This window comes from Pygoscelis adeliae, unplaced genomic scaffold (genome assembly GCF_000699105.1).
Source record: "Pygoscelis adeliae isolate BGI_AS28 unplaced genomic scaffold, ASM69910v1 Scaffold26, whole genome shotgun sequence".
Classification (NCBI taxonomy): Eukaryota; Metazoa; Chordata; class Aves; order Sphenisciformes; family Spheniscidae; genus Pygoscelis; species Pygoscelis adeliae.
This window is the reverse complement of record NW_008825104.1, coordinates 6,551,436-6,577,350: the sequence shown is the minus strand read 5'-3', so window position 1 is coordinate 6,577,350 and position 25,915 is coordinate 6,551,436. Positions and strand designations below refer to the sequence as shown.

The 25,915-nt window shown below is 39.9% G+C and overlaps 1 protein-coding gene across 1 annotated transcript in view; it reads left to right on the top strand.

Annotated features, from left to right (window-relative positions):
• Positions 1-25,915, top strand: part of LOC103919776 (microtubule-associated serine/threonine-protein kinase 4-like) — a 178,820-nt gene that overhangs the window by 94,071 nt on the left and 58,834 nt on the right. The window contains exons 3-8 of the mRNA XM_009327332.1: positions 194-282; positions 13,059-13,128; positions 16,303-16,323; positions 17,066-17,144; positions 22,241-22,398; positions 24,448-24,523. Coding sequence (XP_009325607.1) covers positions 194-282; positions 13,059-13,128; positions 16,303-16,323; positions 17,066-17,144; positions 22,241-22,398; positions 24,448-24,523 — 493 coding nt within the window. The remainder of the gene's footprint in view (positions 1-193; positions 283-13,058; positions 13,129-16,302; positions 16,324-17,065; positions 17,145-22,240; positions 22,399-24,447; positions 24,524-25,915) is intronic.

The window sequence follows — 25,915 nt, the reverse complement described above, 5'->3', positions numbered from 1 at the left end:
CGGAAACTGCTGTCTTTGCCATTATCCAGTATGACCATAGACTTCCTGGACATGCCTACGAAAACAATAGCTCTGATTTTTAATGGCAGACTGGGAGGTGAAGCAACAAAGAAGCAGAATCTCAAAACGTCCATGTGTGGTACACGTTGTATTTCTGCTGCTAATGTCTTCTTTCCTCTCTTTTTGCACACAGTTGTAGAACAAGCAACAGGAAGAGTTTGATGGGCAATGGCCAGTCTCCAGCTCTGCCTCGGCCTCATTCACCGCTCTCAGCTCATGCAGGTGAGTTTATATCTATGCTACTACTGCTGTTATTAAATTCTTAAAATGTCTATACGAGGAGAGGAAAACAGACAAATTCTCTATCCCACTACTCCTCTTTCCACTGTTCGTAATAGCAGGAAGTTGCGTATCATTCCATCCAAATTTCTGTTATGTTTGGATCCATAAATCCTATGTTATGATGAGAAGGAGTCCAGAAATACCTAATGTGGATCATGTAGCTATTTTTCATTTCCCCACCTTGCATTCTGACACACTTTCTGCCCTCCCCCCTCCCCGCCCCCCATTCCCTTTCTGGGCCTAGTTGAGTGTGAAAAGGGTATAAAATAGCTTGCACACATGGTAAAGGTAGTGGAGTCAGTGAGCAGGGTATTATGTTTTATTCCTAGTGCTTTTGCTCCCTAGGATTTGTGGTGTTAGGCATGTTGCTGGAAATTCCAGTGCTTCACTTTACAGGGCAATAAATTGGTGATCATTTTGTTCTGCTTCTAAAGCACCTGAAGCACTTAAAGATTGAATGAAAGTCCATAAATAAATATTTTATTGATAATGATTGTCTTCATTTTAAAAAGGAACATTTTTAGCATATCAAGACATTTTCTCAAAGGTTTATTGTCTCCTTTATGGTTTTTTTGGGCATTGGCTGTAACTACATGCCAAAGTGAAAGCCCCACACCAATCCTTGTGTAGGCAATGACACCGAATACTTTGGAGAACTGCTCTCAGATGGATGCTAAAAGAGAAGGTGCAGAGTTTCAGTTGAATTTTTGAAAGGGATGGTGACTTTAAGGCATCTCCAGTTTTCTTGTGGAAGTAACATTATTAGAGAAAATATGGTGGTGGTTTTCACTCTGAGCAGCAGGCTATCACAACCAGGAATCCAGACAACAGGAAGATTTGTGAAGTGTTCAAGGCAGCAGAGCATTTAAAACAAACAAACAAAGAAAAACATGGTGCAGACTATTTTAAAACTGAAAAATGAAACGTTGGAATGTTTGGGATCCCTCTCTGGTTCCCTCAAATGCAGAAATCGCCATTTGGAACAGGGGATCTATGGTCGCCATAGAAAGAGGCTTTAGTTGTACTGTGCTGTGCTGACTTGATGAAAGCAATAGCAATGCTTGCTGTAAGAACTAGCATGTCTGCTGCTATGAGTGACTATACCACCCGTGTGGAAACTGATGGCTTAGACCAATGATGCCTAACAGCCTTCAGAAGTATGGAATGACCAGCACACGTTACCTGGCACCTGAATATAGGTTGTCTATTGATAAATGCTGAAGAATTCCTGTCTGGCAGTGGACTCGTGCTTTCAGCAAGTTGCTTCATCTTTTTGAATCAATTTCTCAAACCATAAAAGGAGAATAATATTGCTCATGTCACAGCTGTTGACAAGTGGCTCTGAAGGTGGAAAATTGATACAATAAGGATTAAGACAGGTTAAGTGTAAGCTGTTCTTTTCCTTAAACTTAGCAGTATGTACTGTGTATTCAAAAACCTATTGTGGAAATTTGGCAACTTCTCCAGTTACCCAGGATACAGTAGGTTCTCTTAACACTGATACGTTCTCCCAAGGTATGTGTGCCAAACATTTCAGCAGCACTAGGAAATCTCCTATATGTGATGAAAATGTGCATGTGTATGGCTGGCTCTGTTATTAGCTTGCCTCTATGTATAGTTAATTACAGTAAATATTCACACCACCGTTGGCTCCTGGCTCAGCTGCCTAGTGTGCCTGGACTAGTCCCCTGAAGGGGCAATTTGAAATTAAAGCGTGCTCAGAATCACCCTTGACAGGTTTTCTGCTTTGTCTAGTGATCAGTTAGATACTGCCTGGCATTGACTTGGTAGGCAATTTATTTTTTTTTTTAATTTGTACTTTGAATCACTGTGAATGTCATCCTAATTCACGCAAATAAAAAAAAAGATGCAAATTTCATGGTTAAAAGCACAGCAAAGCCACATAAGTTATGAATTTTCATCTACATATACAGTAGGAGTTCAGTGTGTCAAGTGTTTAATGTATATAAATCCTTGGTAACTTTGGTCTTAAGAGGCATTGTGGATTTTTAGTGATGCTGTGTTCTTGTGTTGTCAGAGCCACCAGGTGTTACCTGCACTGGCATCTGCATGCTCAGCTCACCTCCCTCATCTCTGTAGTGGCCTGTATTGGAGGCCTGGGTTTTTGCAAAGTGCAGCAGGAGGATGTGACAAGAGACAGCGTGTGCTGTACGGCCTGCTGGGTTTATTCCTCTTGGCAGGCTTTGACTGGGAGGGATTACTCCAAGTCAGAGAGGCCTCCTTGACTCCATTGAGAGAACCTGGTATATCTCCTGTCCAGCTAGATGATTTTAGAGTCTTTTTTGACTACGTCTGGAAAGTAGCTGGGAATGGTGAGATTCTACTAGAAAAGTTCTCTAAATCGGAAGTGTTTATTTTGCAGCCTGCAGCAGACCACCTGCCAGGAGCATGTATGACAAGCTCCAAGTCTCATAGGGACTGGAGATGACCCTTTTTAATACCTTCACATCTTTCTTATTAGTGTTTGCTGTTGGAGAAGGAAACAGTAGAAGCAGAAGAGGGAGAGAGAAACAAAATAGTTTCCAATCCTAGAGGAGGATGGAGCAAGCTAAATGTGCAACAAAGTATCAGTGCTCGCATTCACTGAAAACAGGTTTATTCATTAGACTATCCTTGCCTGAAGCATGGTAATAACATGCATTTTTGGTATATATGTCCTAGTAAGATTATGCAGAATATGGAGGACGTTGGAGAGATCCTGCTCTAGAAAAGTTTTTCTTGCATGTTGTCAGAGTTCAGTTTCATGCAAGGAATCTGCCCAGGTGAGTGCAGGTGCAACAGATTAGGCTGCTTGGATGCTGGCAGCTAATCTAACTTCATGCAATGTTGCACAATTGTTTGCCACTGGGTTGTCAAAGGAAAAGACTGATTCTTGGATCTGCCTTTCAAGGGGCTGAGTCTAACTGATGATTGAGAACTTTAGCCATTGAGGACTCTTTCAATCCCACTTGTACTTGGAAACACTTAGCTCCTTCACATAGCACCTTTTGATGTGTCATTCTCTTCTCTGCTCTGTGCAGCAGTCCTCCTGACTGCAGGAGAAAGAGAGGTTGCAGCAAACCTAGGCTGTCAGCTTTCCTAGCTGCTTCTGTCCTGTTTCATCTTCTCAGCATTTTTATATGGGCATTGAGATTTATTATCGTTCCATTTTTCTCTTGTTTCTGTTGTGTCTGTCTTCATTACCTTACTTCCCCTTTTAGAAAAAGCCTAACATGCTTCTGTGAGTCTTTAAAAAAAAAAATCAAAAGCGCTTAAAAGACATGGTCTCTGAGAGTTGCACTTTACTATGCTCTAGTCCCTTTTCTTACCTTCCCCATTCCTTGGGGACCTCAGGGACCCTGTTCAAAATACAGAATTTTTTTCTGGTTCTGGAGTGAGGAGAGGTAGTGCTTTACAGGTCCTTTGTAGTACTTCAATAGGAAGATGAGCTATTTTGAGTGTAGAGAGTCAGAACATGTTCATCTGTCAGCCAGCTGGGTCCTGGCTCAAGTAGAAGTCTGTCCTGTGGTTCTCTTTCAAATGTGATTGGAAATGCAGGTTTGGGACTTACTTTAATATGCTTGGACATAGTGATGTATACTTAATTTCTGGCCTAAAATGCTGTTATAATATTCAATTGTTTCTGTCCATATGCTGCAAGATTACATTTTGCTGTCTTTCCATGTCTTGGAAAGTGAACTGAACTTGGGCTTGATATGTCAGGCTGGCATCAAATTGCCCTGCCACGGCCTATCTTCTGGCATAGTTTTAAAAACAATCACATTTGCTTCAAGGTAAGAGATTGGAGGGGAGATCTCAGAGGCCGCTTTCAAGGTCTGGACATACTCTGAAGTCATTTTGCTTTGGTTTTGGAAAGGAAGTGCCCAGAGATTCCTTGTTGGGCACATTCCTGATTCCATGAAACAGGAAAATGAAGGACATAACCTGCTGTGGTTTGAGTAATTCAAATGGAAAGATGGATAGATTGTGCATGACCCCGATTGCTCCTGCCCTTTTAAAATCATTTTGGCTTCTAGTTTCATACTAGCAATGCTTTTCTGCCAGATCTGTTTCTCTTAGGGTACTGTATCCCACTACTGTACTGCCTACTGTTAGGGTACTCCAGCCACCTCTGGGGAGAGCCTGCTGTTGCCCTTACTGAAGATAGTTACATTAGATGCTCTTATTTAAGTGGACTAGGTTCTTGACTTCAGGTTTGTACCATCTTAGTTGTTACGGCAGGTCCTTATCCTTTTATTATAGGCTATTCACGCTGAAGGGAATCAAGATTGTCATACTCTTCAAAATCCACCCAGGATCAATTTCTACTAATTATGATCTTGATAATCTTCAGTGTTATCCTGGGCCCTTCTTGTATAGTCCTAATAAGATTGATGGCGTTGCTTGGGAATTCAGTGCCTCAGAGGTATCTGAAGTCAGTATTTTCATGCCTTGTTTGTAGATCCAAGGGTGTCCTCACAACTTGTTCCCTTCTACATTAATTCATTGCTTGTTGGGAGAACAGGCAAAATACGTACTTAGTTACCTTTGCTTGCATTTCATACCTGAGATGAGTTTTATTTGGACCACTAGTTGAAGCTACCTGTCCTCCCCCCCAGACCTTGCATCTCTGAGGGTAAAAAAGTGCTATGCATCCTCTGTGTCAACTGAAGCAAGGTGCGTGAAAGCATGTTATGAATCTCAAGGTGGAGCTCTCTTAGAGTGCACTGCATTAGCACTCATGTCAATATCTGCGGCTTTGCTCAAGGACGTTTTCCTCTTTGATATCTGCAGAGCAATCATTTAGAGGTCTGGCTGCACCTTCGGAAACAATGTGCCATTGCTACAGACCTCCTGAAGAGCTCAGGTTGCTACTAGATAATCATAACAATCTGGATTGGAGTTAGCCAAAACAGATTGGATGTGAGCAGTATTGCTCTATTTTAGAAGAAAAGCTTCTTGATCATAATCATAATCACTCCCAGATGCAGTCTGAACTGAAGGCACCGGCTGTTCTCTAGTTTAGATAGACATTCTTTGAGGAGGACCAGTGGCCCAAGTTTAGGATGATGATAATTGCCCTATATGAGAAAGTCATATAGAGGTCTCAGGCAAATTTCTCCCCCCCTCCCCAATTTTCATTGTTTCCTCTGGAGATAATAGAGGGTTGTTCCTACACAGGAGTCTGTTGTTAATCTTTACAGATGCAAGCTGAATTGGACAAACACTGAATACTTCCATAAAATTTTTTTAATTGTTAGCCTTACCATCTCAGTCATTCTCAGATTCATGTGGTAGGATGGGAGGGAGAGACAAGTGAGACAGCACCACACTGATGAGGTAAGTATATTGTGCAGGGCGCAAATAGTGCATGAGTAGCACCCATCAAAGAAGGGGCAGATTCATTTGTAAGCAACAGTGATCATGAAGGCTCGTGGGCTATAGTAAAGAGTTATTAGAGCAGTAAGTAGTCCAGGGCTTGGGAGCGCACAGAGAGGTGTAAGGTCTGAGACTGAGGGTTAAAAAGGGGATAGGAAAAAGACAATGTGTACAGCAGATATATAACAGCTCCGTTATATACATTAATTACTAATACAATACATGTAATGCCCTTTTCCTCTGTGCAGGACCTGTAGCTACCTGCAGAGATAATTTGTGTTGGTGGAAAGTCAGATTTATTTTGCAGCTGAAATCTCCCACTATGCCTCATGCATACGTGTAAAGATCGTAAAATACTTCAAAAATAATACCAACTTTCACTATGTAAAGTCTTTCTCTTTCTTATGAAAATAGAAAACAAATCTATACCAGGTCATTTCTTTGGGTTCAAACTTTCATCGTTACTAGTAACTGTCTTAGGTTAGTTGTTTGGACATCCTTTGCCTTTAGTATCTGGGCTGGAAGCCATTAAACCTGCTGAAAGATCTTTTTAATTTTTGCATGAACTGTGGGTACATTCAGAATTGTGGGAAGTGAAGGGTTGCATCATCAGCTTGGACAACATCTGGTGCCCTGGTCGTTAATGGGCTTTTCCAGTTGACTGCCTGCTGCTGCGTAGGCAGGTCATCTGCACCACCCAGCCTGCAAAGTGAATGATTATAATCTCAGCAAGTCAGGGCATTCAGGTGTCCCCACCTCAGTAGTCACAGGAGCTTGTTCCTGTGGGTGATACTAACCCCTAATGATTAATAGTCACATGTGGTTCTGTTTAATTGTATCTGTTGTAGGAACAAGATTTAGCTATTAGGAGCAATGCTGTAAATCTTACTTGTCCGTATTTTAGTAAAATGTTTCATGTGGTACCACTAAGATGACAGGTACTAGGACAAGAATTGCAAGATAAGTAGGAAATTGTTTAAAGGGGAGAAGACGAGGGTTGAGCTAAAATGAGAAATATTATAAAGTGGGAGTGGAGGTTATCAGTAAAGCCCTCGGGTTTTGGTTTTGTGGCCAAACCTTTTTAATCTTCTCCTAAGTGACATTGGCATAAAATTATTGTAGCTGATGTAAATTTGGAGGACATCAGTATGAAGCAGCATTGGGAAACTGTGTTGAAGTGACTGAATGATCTCAAGGACTGGAATAAAAAGTATGAAATTACATAGCAACATGCAGCATTTTATGCTGGAGGACCAGTAACAGAAATGTCTACTGTAAGCTGTGGACTCACCTATCATAAGGAATTTAGGGAAGGACCTGACTGCATTTTCTGGATCAGATGGTGTTTGCAAGGACCAGTCTAGCGTAGCTTTGAAAATCAAATCTCTGAAGATGTATAAAGGAAGTAATTTTCAAGTGAATTTGGGAAGATTTCACACCACTGTACAATGTCCTGGTTAGATTTCATCTGGAATACTGCGTGCTTTTATGGTCATACATGTTCAGATGGGATCACGTGGGGAGAGAGGCTGGTAGGATAGAATGTGAGAGCTTCTTATGTAAGACTGAAAAACTATTACTTGCTTGCCTTAGCAACAGGAAGACTGAAAAGCCTGTATTGCCATCTAAATCAGTCAGATGTGTTTTCTAAATGGAATGGGAAGAAAAATACGTGCTGGCCATATATACCAGAACGTGAGGGTTCCTGAATAATCATCCACTAAGTATGGCAGGGACAAACGTGACCTTTCCTGTTGGATTCAATAAATCTGTGAATGGGATTACATGACGCAGTTGCCTAAAGCAAAATTTAAGGCCAAGGAGGTCTTACCTCCACTTGTAATCCTTTTTCTAGGATTTTTTTTTTTAGGTCTGCCTAGACCTTTCTAGGCAGAGACTGTTAGAGTGCTGACTGCCAATATTCTACTCTCATGGCATTAGGACTTACTGCTTGCATCATATAATTTCATTTGATAGAGATGTACTTTAGATAGCTACACTGAAGTATAGTAATGAACAAAGCTGTTTGCACCATGTAATTTAGTTGTGTTAGGCTTTGAATCACACTGCAGGCATTTGTGTGTGTGCATCAAATTTAGAGTTAGTTTTGCTGGATTTTTAACTTTAATCCTGTGGGTTTTGTCTGAGGTAGGTGATAATGAGTACTGGCTTACTACAGTGTATTTGAAGTAAAGAAGAATCTCATATGCAGCTTCTGTGCTGTTCTGCTTTAGCTACAGTCTGCGTTGACTGGATTTTGGGGAAAGGAGGACTAGGTTTGTAAATGAATGAAGCCTTAGTGTGTTTTCTTGGTGAAATATGTGGATGCTGAAAGCTAAAGATTAAAGCAGAGTTCTGAATATCATTTTTTAAAAGAAAACTGGTATTTACAGAAAGGAAAATAATATAATATTTCAATTATTCTGACTGTTGTCACATGTAGAATAATAGAAATGGTTTTGCTAAAATAAAACTTTTTATTTAGTCTTGCTTTTGGGTAAAGTAAAACTGTTACCGCAATTTCAGAGCATCTTAGAATCATAGAATCATTAAGGTTGGAAGAAATCTCTAGGATCATCGAGTCCAACCGTCAACCCAACACCACCATGCCCACTAAACCATGTCCCTAAGCGCCTCATCTACACGTCTTTTAAATACTTCCAGCAACCCAACAACACCATACCCACTAAACCATGTCCCTAAGCGCCTCATCTACCCGTCTTTTAAACACTTGCAGGGATGGTGACTCAACCACTTCCCTGGGCAGCCTGTTCCAATGTTTAACTACTCTTTCAGTAAAGAAATTTTTCCTTACATCCAATCTAAACCTCCCCTGGCGCAACTTGAGGCCATTTCCTCTCGTCCTTTCGCCAGTTACTTGGGAGAAGAGACCGACACCCACCTCGCTACAACCTCCTTTCAGGTAGTTGTAGAGAGCAATGAGGTCTCCCCTCAGCCTCCTTTTCTCTAGGCTAAACAACCCCAGCTCCCTCAGCCGCTCCTCATAAGGCTTGTTCTCCAGACCCCTCACCAGCCTCGTTGCCCTTCTCTGGACACGTTCCAACATCTCAACATCCTTCTTGTAGTGAGGGGCCCAAAACTGAACACAGTATTCGAGGTGCGGCCGCACCAGTGCTGAGTACAGGGGCACTATCACTTCCCTGCTCCTGCTGGCCACACTATTTCTGATACAGGCCAGGATGCCGTTGGCCTTCTTGGCCGCCTGGGCACACTGTCGGCTCATGTTCAGCCGGCTGTCGACCAGTACCCCCAGGTCCTTTTCCGCCAGGCAGCTTTCCAGCCACTCTTCCCCAAGCCTGTAGCGCTGCATGGGGTTGTTGTGGCCGAAGTGCAGGACCCGGCACTTGGCCTTGTTGAATCTCATACAGTTGGCCTTGGCCCATCGATCCAGCCTGTCCAGGTCCCTCTGCAGAGCCTTCCTACCCTCGAGCAGATCAACACTGCCGCCCAACTTGGTGTTGTCTGCAAACTTACTGAGGGTGCACTCGATCCCTTCGTCCAGATCATTGATAAAGATATTGAACAAGACCGGCCCCAAAACTGAGCCCTGGGGAACACCGCTCGTGACCGGCCGCCAACTGGATTGAACTCCATTTACCACAACTCTCTGGGCCCGGCCGTCCAGCCAGTTTTTGACCCAGCGCAGAGTACACCTGTCTAAGCTGTGAACCGCCAGCTTCTCTAGGAGAATGCTGTGGGAGACAGTGTCAAAGGCCTTAACTGAAGTAAGCACTACCAGTATTTTAAGTAGTGGTCAGAACATGCAAAGCATCCTGGCAAACGCATTTAAGGAGCGTGCAAACCCTCCTTGCTGTTACTGGGGAAAGTCATTGGCTGGTGTGAAGCATAATTAATCCAGGTTTTGAAATAGCTTGAGCTCCTCACCTCTGAGAGGATCTCAGTGGAAAGCACCTGCGGAAGTATTCGAAATGGTTCTGCTGCCCAGCTGTGAGCTATGACTGGCACCATTTGTTACTGTATGAAAGTCAGACCTGTAACTTGGTGGATGGTTTCTTGTGTATTGTTCACTTTGCAGCATGGGTTCGCCACCGAGTAAACTGACACAGAGGAATGTGTGACCCATTGTTATATTGTATTACTGTGGTGCTGATGTACTGTGATTCATTTTAAAAGACCATCAAATAATGACATCAAGACTTCAAGCTGGATTTGTCTTTGATCCATCAGGAATTTGGGATAACAATTACCATTAATCTGTTATTCCCTCAGTACTAACAGAAAGTCATTGTATCTGAAACTTTATTTTGTAAGTAGACAGCTATTAAAAATACATTAATAATATGCAGTGACTCTAACATATGCATTTTTAAAAGATTTAAAACATCTTCCCTCTGTGGCAAAGACACAGAGTTTCTTGAAGCTACTTACAAAACAATCACAATTTAATTAGTCTCGATACAGTTTCCTTAACAATAGCTGCTTGCAAAATGGGCTACCCTGTGTGTTGTCATGAGGTAAGAGTATTGTTTTGGTATGTTGATTGCCTATTCATTGTGTCTCCCAGAGGATGCTGGAGTTAATTACTTACCTAATGCTTGACCACCAGTCAGGTTTACTTTACCAGGTCAGAAGCATCGACAGTAATCTCAGCAGCATAGAGATACCCTAGGACTAAAACATACAACAGCCAGCAGATCCCAAAGAACAGCAGGTTTTGACTAATAAGCAAGCACTGCACATATGGACAGAGAATTAACTGGCAATGTTTTTTATTTGAAAGTCTCCCAGGTATTGACTTACAGATGGGTGGATGAATGCCGTGATGGATGAAGGTCACGTATAGGACTCTGCTTCTAACTTATCTTGCTTTTCTGGAACACCACATCTTAAACACATAATAGCACTAGCTGTTTCTCCAGTCATTTGGGGTTTGGATTTTCATTCTGTTTCCAGACTTGTCTGAGTTCTTAGACTTCTAGTTAAACCCGCATGGTTTAGTATCCAGGTATTATGTATATGACTTTACCGGTTTTGTTATTTTAAAAGCTTGTTTGCTATTGGAAATAGTGCTTGCAAATTGGTTTTCCTAATAACAGGATCTGATGCTTTTCCTGAGTAAGACTTTGACTTCTTCAGGTTTTGTCTGTAAGGAAGTGATCTTTGTTGATTCTAGCGAGGTAATTTGCAGCACTGTGTCTCCTCAAATCCACGGCAATAGCTATAAGATTACTGCATTTTTTCACCATGTTTTTTGCTTCTATGTGAAGTTTACACATATGTTCTGACTAACTGATGGACAGTTAGGCATGTCCTTGATGTGTATTAAATATGTGTATATATCCATATATAACTTTAAAATAGCTATCAGAGGAAAGGAATTTGTTTACAAACCCCCGTATGCTGGTTTGTCAAATTATTTCCTGTCAAAAGCTGTTTGTCTCACTGCATTAAGCCTAATTCTCTGCTTTTCTGTGAGAGTTTAAGGTAGTTTCTTTGTCTTTATTTCCTCTTATCTAAGTCCATGACACACTCCAAATTACAGCTAATTTTTTCTACTGCAGTAGCTAAAGTTTGTGACCATGTTTTATCTGCAGTGTTACAATTTTATTTTTTTTTTTAGCTTATCTTTATTAAATAAGCTCTGGTAGCAGCAAAAGAAATCCAGTTAGCTGTTAAATTAAATGAACTGTTGCTCTCAGTAATTTGGTGTTTGCAGTTCATGCAGGACAAGAATAAATTGTGTTGGTCCCCAAAGAAAGATTGAAATCTGTGCCACATGCGTGGCTTCAGATTCCCTCTGCTTTCCCCCCTCTCCCTTCAGGGAGCGAAAATCCTTGCCACCTTGAAATTATTGAGGCCCTCAGATGTGTCTGGAGGGTAATGAAGAAGCTGGGGTCTTGAGGGAGAGGAGGGAATGTCAGAAGGACATAATTCAGCCGTGATAGATAAACGGGCAAAAAAAAGTTGGAGGTATTGGTCAGTGAGAGTGGAATCCTTGTCTCTCAGGGCCAAGGAAAGAGCAGCTGCAAAGGTGTGATTTAAGCACGGCTCAAAAAGCATCTTGCATCTGCTTCTAGCCAAAAAAAAAAGGCGGGGGGCAAAAAAAAAGGCGGGGGGGGGGGGCGGCGTTCTCTGTGTTTGGTACCTAATGGCTCCATGATTATGCTTTCTGGTATAGAATTAATGGGATCTGTTAAGGACATCACTATGATAAATGCAATGTTAATTCAAAAATCTGAGTAGAAATTAAAGCCACTTGAAGTCCTTTTAAGGACTCACTCTGTCGTACTGGCCTTTTCACATGTAGGTAGTAACTTTCTCCTCAGAAATTAAACATTAATTCTAACTGTGTATATTGGAGCTTTTTTTATCTGTTGCTTAATGTTGCGGTCTCATTTATGTCCAAAAATAAAATGCTGGAACAAATACATTGCTCTTCTTTAACGTGTTGTTGCAGTCTGTTCCCTATTTAAGGAAAGATTGACTTTTAGGTGTATGACAGTGCAACTTCAAATAGAATCCGTTTAGCTTCTGGCATTTTTGGGGGTTTTGGGGGTTTTTTGGTTTTTTTCCAAGGGTCATCTTTATTTCTTCTTCAGATACTGTGTCTCCTCTAGTTGTAGATACTGAGGGGTAGAGGTGGCAGGAGCAGCTCTCAGCAGCTGCCTTCTTTCTGTACTCATGCTGGTCAGCAGGAGGTTGGATGCTTTAGTATGAAGAAGTAACAGACCCTAAAGTTACAACCTGTTCACAATGTGCAGTTGCCTCTCATCACAGAGGGTGGTTGGTGGTTGCCCTTCCATGCCTTGGCCTAACAGAACTAAGGGAAAAAAAATTCATTCAGTGTGTTTTGTCTGCTTGTTTGTTTTGGAGCCAGAAGAAAAATGAACAATAAAAAAATCACAGTAAAGCTCCTGTGGAAATGCTGTGGAGACTTTGTGTAAGGGCTAAATCATGCTGATCATTATTATTCTATCTTTCAAATGTTTGGTGTGATTTAAAAAAAAACACCTTGTTTCTGAAATTAAAAATGTTTCTTTCAAGCTAATATACTGTTTTTTTTAAACTTTAATTCTCAAATTAATTTGAGAATTCTCAAATTAAAGGGCTAAATAGAGGGTTTTCTGTGAGTTGTGAGTTATAAAATCCAAGAACTAAAATATAAATGAAAGTGAGTTGAAATAAGATTCTATTTCAGAGTTTATTTTCTCAGAGACTGTGAGAGAAGAAATTCTGATATTAGTTTCTAACCTGCCTGGAAATGCTTGGATTAGTATGTCTGAATGTTTTTTAGTTTTGGGGTTTGGGTTTTTTTCCCCCCTAATAATTATTTTTTTGTGTATCCCTCCCAACAGGAAACAGTCCTCAAGATAGTCCTAGGAATTTCTCTCCCAGTGCCTCAGCCCACTTTTCTTTTGCACGAAGGTAAGAGGTTGGTTGTAGTATGCAGCATGCATTTTGCATAGAGGAAATGTTGTTGGACCCAGATATTAAGATGATTGCAAATATGTCTGTTAACTCTGTCACTTAAAACAACAACTGTTATCTTGCTTACGTAAACTCTCCTGAACCTCAGTTGCAACAGAGTTCTACTGGATGATTGATACAATGCAATCATACCTTTTTTAATTTAAAAAAAAACCCCACACTTTTTTTTAATGACTTAATTGTGACGGACCCAGTTCAGACACTATGTCCTCATCCATTGAGATGGGGAAATTTTAAGCTACATCTAGGTTTCTTCTTTTTTTTTTTTTAACAATGTAAGAAGTGCATCGCTTATCACAGTGCTTAGAGCACTATTACGGAGGTCCTGCATTCAGGGCCTGATTTTACTGGTAGCAGCCATACCATCACCGTACCTTTAATACCTGACCTTGACCTGTGTCACTATCTGTACCACTGAGACAGTCAGCTCTGTCATAGGAGTGTTGTGAGGATTAATTAATGCGCATAGAATTTTTGAAGATCTAAAGTGAATTTGAAGTGATCCATGAAGTAAATTATTATTAAATGAACCGTAACCAAAGTTGATAGCATGTCATGGGAACAGTGTGGTTCCCTATCACTTAACACCTTGTCAGCCTACCTCAAATAATATGTTCATTTACTCTAAGCCTGGGAGTGTAGGCAGAGTTTATATGTTGACCCAAGAATATATACACAAAAAATGAAATTAGAATGCTGTGGCTTTCTTTGTCATTAAGTAGTGCCAGGCAAGTAACTGTTGCATTTGCAGTGAGGCAGCGCTTGCCGCTATGGTTTGTTTTACCTCCTTTATTTTGGGAGTTCAGTAAACTAGCACACACAACCTCTCAAAAGTAAGTACAAGGAAATGGCTTAACTCTTTTTAAAAGCTGCAAAGGGGGGAAAACTTTACTTGTGTATTCCTTTTGTCTGAATCTAACTCATCTGTGACAGTAGGTTTTTTTAAATCTTTCTAATAGTGTATGATGTCACTGTTTTAATCAATACCTTAAGAAAGTTGAGTGTTTCTTTTCAGTCTACTTCCTCTTTATAGTATCTTTTTAAAAAGGAAGGCTAACTCTTCATAGATTACATTTTTTTGTGAGCATATTTTTAGAAAGATTCATTAAATCCAGAAATAGCTTATAATGGAAAAAGCAGATTTGAAAGACCAAGCATTACTTAGAAATACAGTGGGCAGGAAGTAGTTTTCCTTTCCCACCCATAATCAACCAAAAGTTAAAATCATTATGTTTTTGCAATCCTTAAAATTTGGGAGGAAAAAACGAATTTGTTTACCAGTGTTTCATTTGGATTTTTCCCATTTTTAGAGCCCTGTAATGGGCTCTAAATAAATTCTTGAATTAAAGGAATGCTAACACAAGAAGTTTCTGTGATTTCAAAATATTTCACTATTTCAATGGGATTCAAGAAACTTCTTTAGAGCAATTTCTATGGAAACTGATTTTATTCTATGTTTATAGTGAAAATGCTTGATGACACTTTTTAAAACAGTGTTAATGTACATTTTTCTTAGGAATTTGGTATGTGTATTGTGGTTGTCTTCATATAACCTGGGATAGGATGCATTTTGCTAGTAAAATGTCCTGTGGTTAATGAGGGCAGTTCTCAAACATCTGACTTTATACCTTTTCTGTTACGTTTTGTAAATTTAATGACAATACAAAGGAAGGGAAGGACAGCGTGTGTGATAGAGCAGGTTGAAGGAGCAGAGGCGAGGTGGTAGAGGGGTATGGATATTCCTTTTCCATCCACTGCCCTTGAAGTCCGTGGGGATACGAAAAAGCTGGGGAAATGTGAGGAAGGGAGAGAAAGACAAAGGAAATGGTTGAGAAGCCTCCTGTGAGAAAGGAGGGCTTCCCAGCGTAGCCGTTTCTCATCAGCTGCTAGCCACGCCGTGCAGTGGCAGCAGCAAAGGGAGCTGCGGTGGGAAGGTGGCCCTCTGCCATGCTACCAGCCGGTGTGCTGGGCTGGAGGCAGCTTTCCCCAGGCCCCTCGGCAATGAGCAGGAGTATCACCTTCCTCTGCCCACATCTGGTGGGGTGATCAATGCCTGGGAATAGCCTGTGCCTCTGGTAGCCACCGTTTAGGCCTCTTCTGCTGGTACATACAAGTCCAGCATCTACAAGCCCATGGGTAGGTGACAGATCCTGCTTTCCAGAGCTGCTGGGAATTGGGTAGGACAGCGCTGTAGGGCAGGGACAAGTGGTGTATGAGAGTCCAGGGGAAAATGCTGTAAGGGCTTGCTACCTTTTTTTCCCTTCTTCCTATGGATGTCTCCTATTCTCCCACCTTTGGTTCCCAGATAACTTTCCGTGATATCCCATCCCCACTTTCAGTGGCCCTTCTGTGTGAGAATTGCTGTGTGATGCAGGAACCCTGTTCAGTATGAGCTATCAGTAAGGAAGTACTTTCTGACTCACAGCTGCAGAATATATGGGTCTCACATGTGTTTAAATACTTTCCAAGTTCTTGTTCTTTCAGCTATGAACATATTTAGCTTGTGCAGCTGACCCAAAATGAAGAGAAAACTCCTTTTGGAATTGTTCATTCTTCTGGAGGTAGCTCATGTGTACCTGGGGGAAGGGCAGAAGGGAGGAGAATTAATGAATTAAAAACAAAATTACGCAGGAGGAGGAGGAGGAGGAAGTTTTTTCTAGAGGTCAGTCTTTGATGCAGTCAGCAGACCCTCTAGCACATGTTCTTTTTATATTTTAACACTAATTATGTACTGTAGTTTCTTTTCTCACACTGTATGTATTCAAAGTCCCAGAGGCTTGGGTTGTAGCTTGCGGATGGATAAATGGGAGTAGGAAATAAGGTGTTAGAATGGAGAGAAGCAAGGGGGTTTTTTTAGGCAGGTAGCTTGAAGGGTAGGGAAGCTGCATCAAAAGGTTTAAGGTTCCTGATTTGGCATGACTTCAGTTCTCCTTCATGGAATTATACTTGTGTAAATCAGACTTGAGAGATGATCTTTGTACTGGCTGTAAAACAGAGCTTCAATTCTCCTTTCTCCCACTGTCATTCTGCTTGTTAATAAAAACTTGTCCTGTTTTGTTATTTATGTATTATTTTGCTTTTTTTAACATATTTGATACAATTGCACTCCAGTCATGGGCACCGAAATGACAGGTAAATGTTACCTCCTCAAAAATCCAAACACTGCTCCCATAGTTGGTTTTTTTGTTTGTCACCTTGAATGTTCGGGTTCCATGTTGTCTGTGGGTAGCTCACCTAAAGCGGTGAAGAACAGAAATTGGTTTTGGTTATGATTTTTTTTTTTTTAAATTCTGGGTGAGCATGATTTTTGCTGCAAAATTGTTTTTCCTTATTTACATATCTAACATTTAACAAGTTCGGTTTTACCTAGTCATTCTTTGCAGTTACTTGACATTAGCCTGCTAGTTTGCTGATACCCTGCACTGATGTCACTTAAGAAAGTGCTACCCTTATATTTCAAGCAGACTGTGGTGGTTATTCTGTGGTTCAGAGCACTGTGGTTTGCATTTGTTCACAAGTTTTTAATTTGCTTCTCATTAATTTTCATCTGATGGACCTGAGAGTTGTGAAGACTCCCTGTAGTCCATTTCTATGTGTGTTAGTGAAACACCAGTTCTGTGGAGCTGTTCATTCACTTTCTGGTTGTTTCATTTCATAGCTTTCTAACTATAAAAACCCACTTAAAAAACCAGTCTGTAAGCCTAAGTCATCCTGGCTGAATGCTTGTTTATTGTGGTCCCCTGTGAAAGTTTACTCTTTATTAAAAACCCTGTATCATGCCTTTGGAATGTGGTTTCACACAGTAATACTTCCACAGATGTTTCTGTATTAGGATACTGCAGTGTTCATTTGACTAACCTTGGTTTCACAACAGGACTGATGGTCGCCGCTGGTCTTTGGCTTCTCTCCCTTCTTCTGGCTATGGTACAAATACACCCAGCTCAACTGTTTCTGTAAGTATCCACTTTGCTGTGCTGGTAGATTTCTATTACATGACATATCTTCTCAAATGTAGCTTGCTTCTCTTAGGAGAAGACAATGTAGGTTTACTGTTGATAGACTTTGAATTCATATGGGATACAAAACTGCTTTACTTCACTGAAATAGAAGAAAACTTTAGGCAATGTGTGCTTTCCTTAGATATTTTCCGAAGTGAGTAGTATTTAAGTGCCCCCTTTTGATCTGGGGGCAGTAGGAGGGGAGACATACTGCCTTATTTTAACCATACGGTAGTTAGGTATCAAGTCTTAAGTGAGGCTCCCTTGATAACAAAAAGAAAGAGAAACCACTCTATGACATGATTCATCCATCCTAGGTTAGACTGCTATCTTAAGATGGGATGAATCACGCATTTGCCTGTCTTTTTAATTTGGCAATAGTGAGATGTTAGTGCATGATAATAGGTTAGACAGTTAGCATTTTTGATGGCTATAATTAGAACAGAAGAAGCCTTTGGGATATATAATAGGATAAATATGTCTAATTTGTTAATTTTTGCCTGTTAGAGCAATCCTTATGATGTGATCTTCTATCAGCCCCCCTGCTATGCATGTACTATCTGACTCATGACATGCACTGTGGCAGTGCATGAGACCCTGCTTCAATACTTAGGAGCTAGGCAGTGGGAGAAGTAAGAGTCTGTATTTTTGCACATCTTGCACACCTCTGTACTGGAGAGGAAGTACTGGGTTGTGTTACAACCTGGAGCTAAGCTGTCTGTTGTGATAGTCACACCTGAGAGACTGGGGAGATAGAGCTGTGGAAGAGGCCTGCTTTGGAAATAGCAAATAGTTGGCATTTTGGCAGTTACATTACATCTTCTGCAGTAAAGGGCTTGGTCCTTGTAGATCCAACTATGAATCTTCAAGAACTCTTTTGTATCTTTAGCCTTGTTTTTTACCTTTGGGGTTGTATCATTAACAAAAGTACTGTTTTATGAATGATACATATTACTGGACACGTGATACTTGATTTTTTTTAAAAATGTTTCTTGTACAATTTAAGTAAGCTTTCTCTTCCCCTGGGCGTGTTGTTTCTCTTGTGAAATAGCTGAGCTCCACATCCTGTACACTGATGAAATGTGACCATTCCATGTTATGATCAACTCTTATTTTATTTTTGTCCACAAAGACTTCTGGAAAGTCAAGTCAATTCGTGCTGACTTCAAACCAGGTTGAGGGATTTTATGTATCTTAAGAACTGTTCCTCAGCAGCACTGATTTTTGACCTCTGCTTTCCTTCCTGTGTAGATCTTACTTTTGCCAAGGAAATTGCTTGGTTTCACATTAATTCCCTAACCACTTTCCGCAGTGCATGTTTGTACACCTCTCGTTTGAACTAGATCAAATATGCTGTGCTTTTCACTTAACCTCCTTTACATCAATATTTTTTATGTCAGATAAGTAATTGCCATAGCAACCCCATCATTGTTATAAGAAACAGGCTTGTGCTAGAAAGAAAATGAAAAGCTGTGTCAGAAACATATCAAAACACAACTTTAATTTTCAGTCAATACTCTCAAGCTTTTTCTTTGACATCGTCAATTTTAAAATGGTAATTCTAGTTCGTATACTTCTTTCCCATTTAAGTTTACTAACTACTGTATGTATGCTGGAATGTGGAGCAGTTTTACATCATTTTTGCATTTCTTATGAAAAAATATAGCACTGTCATTTATGGACTTAGATATCTTAACTTCTGTAATAGACTGTTGTTGAGTTCTCCCTTGATATTTCCTGACTAGACAATGTCATATAAATATTAAAATAGATGTCTTCTCTAGCATTGAACAAACAGTTTCTGTCTTGTGGAAAGAAAGCTGTTTTTCCAACAAATAAGTTAATTTTGTCAAAGAAACCAGCAGTAGAGAATTTGTGCCATATATTTCTTATGGTTAACTGTTTGTTCCCCACCCCACCCCCATCCTCTACTGCTGATGAGCCCTGCAAAAGCACTGGGACAACCTCTGAATTTTAAGTAATTAATTTTAGCCACTATTTCTTTGCTTCTTAGTAGAGATGTTTTTCACTTTCTTTTCTACCCACTGGACAATATACGTTATTCAGAAAATGAAAGCTGGAAGTATGCCCATCTAATTGGTTTTACGTACTTTTTCAGAATCTGAAACAGCTAGCACTGTGCAACCTTCTCCTCCACATTCTTACAAATTCGTGGAGGCAGTGAGAAACCACTTGACACACGGTAGCCTAAGTGCACATACAGAACGCTCCCTTTTCAGTGCTGGATAAATAAGATGCACATTAATCCAGAGATGTATCAACTGGAGACTAGAAACAGTTTTTACACATCACAATAGAGCACAACTTTGATCTTTACAAGCAACTGAAGGTCAAAGCAGGGGCAGAAGGGTCTGTGGTAATCACAATTATGCTCAGGTGAGTGTAGCTCACCATTTCTTCTTAGCCTGTTTTTTCTAATACTGAAAGTGAAGAGATTGATGGAATTATTAATTTAATGGAAGCTCATGGGTTTAGAAGTGGTGCAAGTACCACATATACCAGTTCTCACAAGAAAGTTGAAATTAAATGAAAATATTTCCTGCTAAGATTATTTGATATAAAAGAAAGTCTTGGTGTGTTGTATTCTAACAAAGTTGGATCAGATCCTGCCAGTCATGAGATGCAGTTGAGATGATTGTGTGTCTTCTAGGAGAGCAAGCCTATAAAAATTATAAAGTGAGAGAATACTCAGTTGCATGTTTCTACCAGTAGATTATTTTCTTGGAAGCTTATTTGAATGGGGAAATAGGGTAAGGAGATGAGGAAAGAGACTTTGGGGTTACATTAGCTGGTATTGGTTGCAAATTTGCCTTTCTGTGTTGGAAGAACAATTTGCGTTGTCATGATGCACTGTGGTTGTGCATATTAAAAATATATTAAATCTTATGTGATTTTTGGAGTGGCTATTCTAGAATGCCAGGAGAGCTATTTTTTTAAAGAGTTTTGCTATGAGAGTTTGGATTTGTACCGAGATCAGAATTCAGACCTCCAAGAAAACGCACTCTGTGCCTGCAATGGTCCTGATGCAACTGAGAGTTGTTAGTGAAAGCAAGATTCTCCCTTTAATCCTGTTGGATCTAGACTCTGTGACACCTTATATGAGGAATAGTGTGATACGGGTTATTGTCCTCCTGATCTTCCCAGAATCCCTCAAAGCCAAAGAAGTAGAGATTGATTTTGTAGAAATAGCCACCTGTGGCAGTCTGTATTGGGAAATTTCCCTGTGCTAGAGTATCTTTTATCTTATGGAGTCTGGCTGTAGGAAATATGCCATGAGGTTAACTGCAACTAGGTGCCGTAGTGTGAGGTAAGGAGGAACTTAACTATACTCTGTGCTAAATTATGTATGGTAATGTGGTAAGGCTGAATTTCATAAATGAGTTACTGTTACTTGACAAGTTACTACCTATCATGTGAACTATGGTAAATTCTTGGTGTGCATGCTTCTTAGCCTGCGGAAAAGCAAGGTAATGCAATCTTGCTAACTTTAACTTGTTCTGATGTGATGCAGCTTTCCCACGTAGACCAGTCCTGCGCAAGTTAACCTGTCCCAGCAGTGGGTTTTCTTCTTTTTTGCTTTTAAGAGATGACTTCATGAGATCTGGTGTGATAAGTAATCCTTTCTTGAGTTCCTAGGAATTAGGATATATTCAGCCTTTACACACAAGTTGCCAGGAAATTATGAAGACTGCCTAGTTTCTGTGCTTGCCAGCCTGGATATTACCTGCTGACGTTAGCAACGTAGGGCAATGTTTGTACAGGACGAAAGTTTATTGATTTCACTCACTAGGGATGATATAGCAAAGAAGCTCTTATTGTGTTGGTCTTCAATAAAAGACCAGCTAAGCAGGGGCCTTGGTGTCCTATATGAGAAGACAGATAAGAACAATACTATGCACATGAAAATTGACATGTAGAAGCAGCTCATTTTTGTGAAAAAGCCAGCTGGAGACTGAAGAGCTCCAGAAAGATGTACAAGTTTTTGGACTTCTTCCCATTCGCAGATAAAATAAAGGGAATGTCTACATGGTACCAAGCAGCTTTGTGCAGTCATACATGGATATTTGTGAACGAGCTATCTTGGAATCTAGTTTTGGTACCAGAAACAGTAGAGCATTTCCCTGTCTACACTCATCAGTCCAGATTAGCGAGGCTGGTTGTTAATACATTGAATTATGTACATGTTCTTTACAAGGACATCAAATCCAGTTTCAGAGAAGTAGTTTCAAAGTTCTACCTCCAAACATTTAGCGTGGCTCAGGTAGCTAGCTACGCTGCATGAAAGACAGTAAAATATGATAGTGTGATCATCTGCACTGCTTTATGTAGTGCGGCTTTATACATGCAATTTTGCAAGGCTAGTTATTGTGGTAGCACTTCCAATTTCATACCTGTCTGTATCTTCCAATTTTATACTAAGTGGATGGTTTGAGTGTAATCCCTTTCACTTCTGTCAGCCATAGAACCTGTCTTGATAAATGTATTAAGTTCTTCCACTTCATTTTGAATGTACAGGGGTTTATAAGAAAATAGCACATGAATTTTTTCAGCAAGAATTTAGATTATATTTAATTTTATTTTAAAAAACCACCAATAATATCTTAAATATGGATAATGAAGTACCTTCATCATGTAGATTTACAATTTGTGTTGTGGCAATAAGTTGTACTCTATGGTTATCATACTTATGCTGCCCTAGTCAGATAATTAATTTTTAGCAGACCCCATTTTAACTATTCTTATGTATTGGTGTGAGTTACTGACATTAGATGTCATCTTTGCCTTAGAGGTAATTTGAACTTTTGAAATGCAACTTCTGGTACTGAAGTAGGTTTTTTTTTATACTTACTCTATATTTAGCTCATTAAGTTGAGACTAATTAATTATTTTCTTCTTTAAATTGGTAGTCAGGTGTGGGAAACAGTAACTATATTTTTTTAATTAAATGGCTTTATTCATGAGCACTGAGTATGGTCTTGAAAATGTTTTTTCACTCTGATAGAAGCTTGTGTTCTGTTCTGCTCTCGTAGTCATCCTGCTCATCCCAGGAGAAGCTACACCAGTTGCCATACCAGCCGACACCTGATGAACTACATTTTTTGTCTAAACATTTCTGTACCACTGAGAGCATTGCCAGTGATAACAGGTGCAGGACCACTGCAATGCGCCCTCGGTCCCGAAGTCTCAGGTGAGTTTGTCTATCTAAAAATAGGGGTTGAATCTAAATTCACATATTCTGGAGCTTCATAGTTTTGTACATTGGGGGCATTCACTATTTTTGAAATTGCTGAAGTATAATATAAGAAGTATATATACTTCTTATATATAAGAAGTATATAAGGCTGAATCTGAGGCTGAATCACAAATAGTCCTTTTAAATTCTTCCTCCTGGTTTTGATCATGGCTTACTTCAGTGGTTAACATTGTAAGCTAGGTCTTAATGAAGGCAACCAACCCACATGAACTGTCTTGATGAGCTAGTCATTATTGATCTGACTGTAGCATTGGTTCTCTTCCAGAGTTCAAACTGTTCACAGAGTAAGGTCTTTATTTGCAAAACTAATTCAAAATTTATTTATATCCTAGGACTATCTGGAAAGAAACATGATAAAGAACAAACGGGTGTGGTGGGAGTGGTGTATGTGCTCATTCCTTTTCTTTAACCAAGATGAACTTCAGTTTCTTGTTTCCCAAAGGCTAGGCCTCTGCATTTCATTTGCAGTGGCTGTTTGTGTAAGGTGTGTTTTACCCAAGATGAGTTTTAAACTGTCAGAATAGTTTAGGTTTGGAAAATGCAGGTGAATTTTATGGATAAGTTTTCAAGAATTGGAAGGGGGAAAAAAAGGAAGTACTATATTTCTAATTGTCGTATTGATCCTTTGAAAAGTTTAAAAATAGCTTCACAGGTATACAAATCTTAAGGATTGAGTTTTTTAGTGCAATATATTTTAAGTCTGCTTCTTTATTATTTTATTTTAAAATCTGTGCAGACTTGTGACAAATGTAGTTGCTACCTGCATGAAACTGCACAATGATTACTAAGAAAACATTCCTGTTTCTTCATTAGAAGATTACAGATTGAAACTGTATTGTATTTATTGCCACATCTTTAATTTTTTTCAGTTTCTTTTATGCTTTTAACACTTAAATTTGTCTTCCATTTGAACTCACAGAACGTGTGCAAATGCTCCAGGGGAAAAAAAAGAGCCAAGCATTTTCAGAAAGGGGATTATGCTGCAGAAGTGTTGTGATGAAATTATGTGCCTGCCCTGTCCTCAGTGGATTTGCCTGTGGATGGCCATAACAGATTGTCCATATCAGTTAAAGGACCCACCATTGTGATATCTTGGGACAAATTTTAGTGTTCATTTTTGCCCTTTTAGAAAACTAAAAGCCAGTTCTTCTGCTCGTGCAAAAAACCCCTATGTACATGTTATGATAAAGTCACTCCTAGAGGATAGCATCCACTTTGTGGGGTCTTTTTCCTATTCCACATCTTTTAGACCAGGCTGAATGGGCCAGTGTCACCAACCCAGGAAAATCAGATGGAGATTTTTCAAAGGAATTTATAACAGGCAATGAAGCTCATGATAGCAAAAAGCAGTTTTGTAGGTTAGCCAAGGCCATGGTACCTCTAATGGATTGTTTTCCTGCAAGTCTTGTGCTTTTCTTACAGGCATGATGCCCCAGCATTTGTGGAACTTATGCATATGTATGGCATTATTTGGAGGAAGTTGCTGCCTTTATCTGCTGGTCAGATTGAAAATAGTTTGGTTTGATTTTTTTTTTTAATGATCTGTTAAAACAAAAAAGGAAAAAAAGGCTCATTCTTCTCAACTTTTCCACTTGCAGCTAACAGAGTTCTTGGTCAGGTCTTCCTATTTTGATTGTATGTAACCTTCAAAGGGGCAGGTATAGCCATAATTAACAGTTAAATATATCTCTTTTGCCCTTCTGAGAAAAAGGTGATGTTCACAATTGTTGCAAAACTGCCTGTATCCTGAAGTGTCATTACAAACTAAGAAAATAACATAGTTAGCAGTCAAGCACATGAAATAATCTTTAGGGCCTGGTCCGAAATAGCAGAAAGGAACCAAGTGTACCCCTGATGAGAGAATATGCCTTTCCAACAAAGCCTGTGTTGACTTTTTGTTGCAAATAAACTGTACAAAAATATAATAACTAATCGTAGTTCATGCTGAGACAAGTTTAAAGGGATAATTTGCCTTTCTTGCAGCCCTGGACGTTCTCCTGCCTGCTGTGACAATGAAATAATTATGATGAACCATGTCTACAAAGAAAGGTTCCCAAAGGTAATGTATTATATTTAAGATACGCAGTATCTAACTTGATACGCTATGTAGGTTTTAAGTAAGTGATGTTTTTATTATGGGAACTAGTGATCCAACCCTGTAATGGCTCTCATAAAGCATCACCAAGCTCTTATTAGAAGGATAAAATCACGATAAAGAAAACCCCTGCTGAGAACCGGACGTTCATTTGGCAAAGCTGCTGAACTGGTTTTGAAATGAATCATGCTGGTAATATATTCTGCTGATTGGAAACCGATGGTACATTTGATTTCAATAGGTGGTGCGTACTGGGGGCGAATGTATACTGAATTAGTAAACCAAAAATAGTTTCTGTTGCAAAGTCTTGTACAGCATCTGCTGATATACCTGCAAATTCCTTCCTTTAGTGGCATTTATTCCTTTTCCGAAACACTCGTTATATACTTATTTCAGTTGTGAAGATGAGTACACAGTTGTGGGGGTTTGACTATGAAATACCAAATGAGGACATGTTGCTGTCGTGTCCAGAGGTCTGAGACACAAACGAGTTCCTAGGTGCAGGCATGTAGCTTGGAGCACTGAGCTCTTGGTTGCTCCTAGGATTTTGATGACCCCTGGAAAATACAATAAGGTAAAGCTGATGCTGTTCCAAAAAGTGTCTAAAAATTATAGAAATTTCTTCATAGAAATATGAAGAGAGATTTGTTAGGATTTGCAGAGCGATTGAACAGCAGTGAGTGGAACGACCTACTCATTTCAGTGTTTGAGATATGAAGTAAGCGGTGGGGGATTACTTTTTAATAATAAAAATACCTTTAAGGTGTTTTTTAAGCATCTACAGTTTTGTGAGAACCAGACAGTTGGTTCTGTAAAACAGACACTTCTAGCAACCTGCAGACACATTTGGCAGGATCTTGGAGCCTGTGGTTCTTTTAATCAGTCAATGTTCATTCAAACACTGCCCAGTGAAATATTTTCATGGTATAACCTGTATGAAAGGAAGGAAGAAAGATATTCTCGTCTGTAGTATCTGCAGTTTTAGCAGAACAAAGTAGACCCCCATGAGTTTTTTTTTGTTTGGGTTTTTTTTATTATTTTGACTTGGACTTAAAGTTTGACAGTCATGGGTGTTCCTTTAGTTCTGTTTAGTAGCACCACGCAGCCGCTCGCTCACTCCCCCCGCAGTGGAATGGGGGAGAGAATTGGAAGGGTAAAAGTGAGAAAACTCATGGGTTGAGATAAAGACAGTTTAATAGGTAAAGCAAAAGCCGTGCACGCAAGCAAAGCAGAACAAGGAATTCATTCACTACTTCCCATCGGCAGGCAGGTGTTCAGCCGTCTCCAGGAAAGCAGAGCTCCATCACATGTAACAGTTACTTGGGAAGACAAACACCCTCACTCCAAATGTCCCCC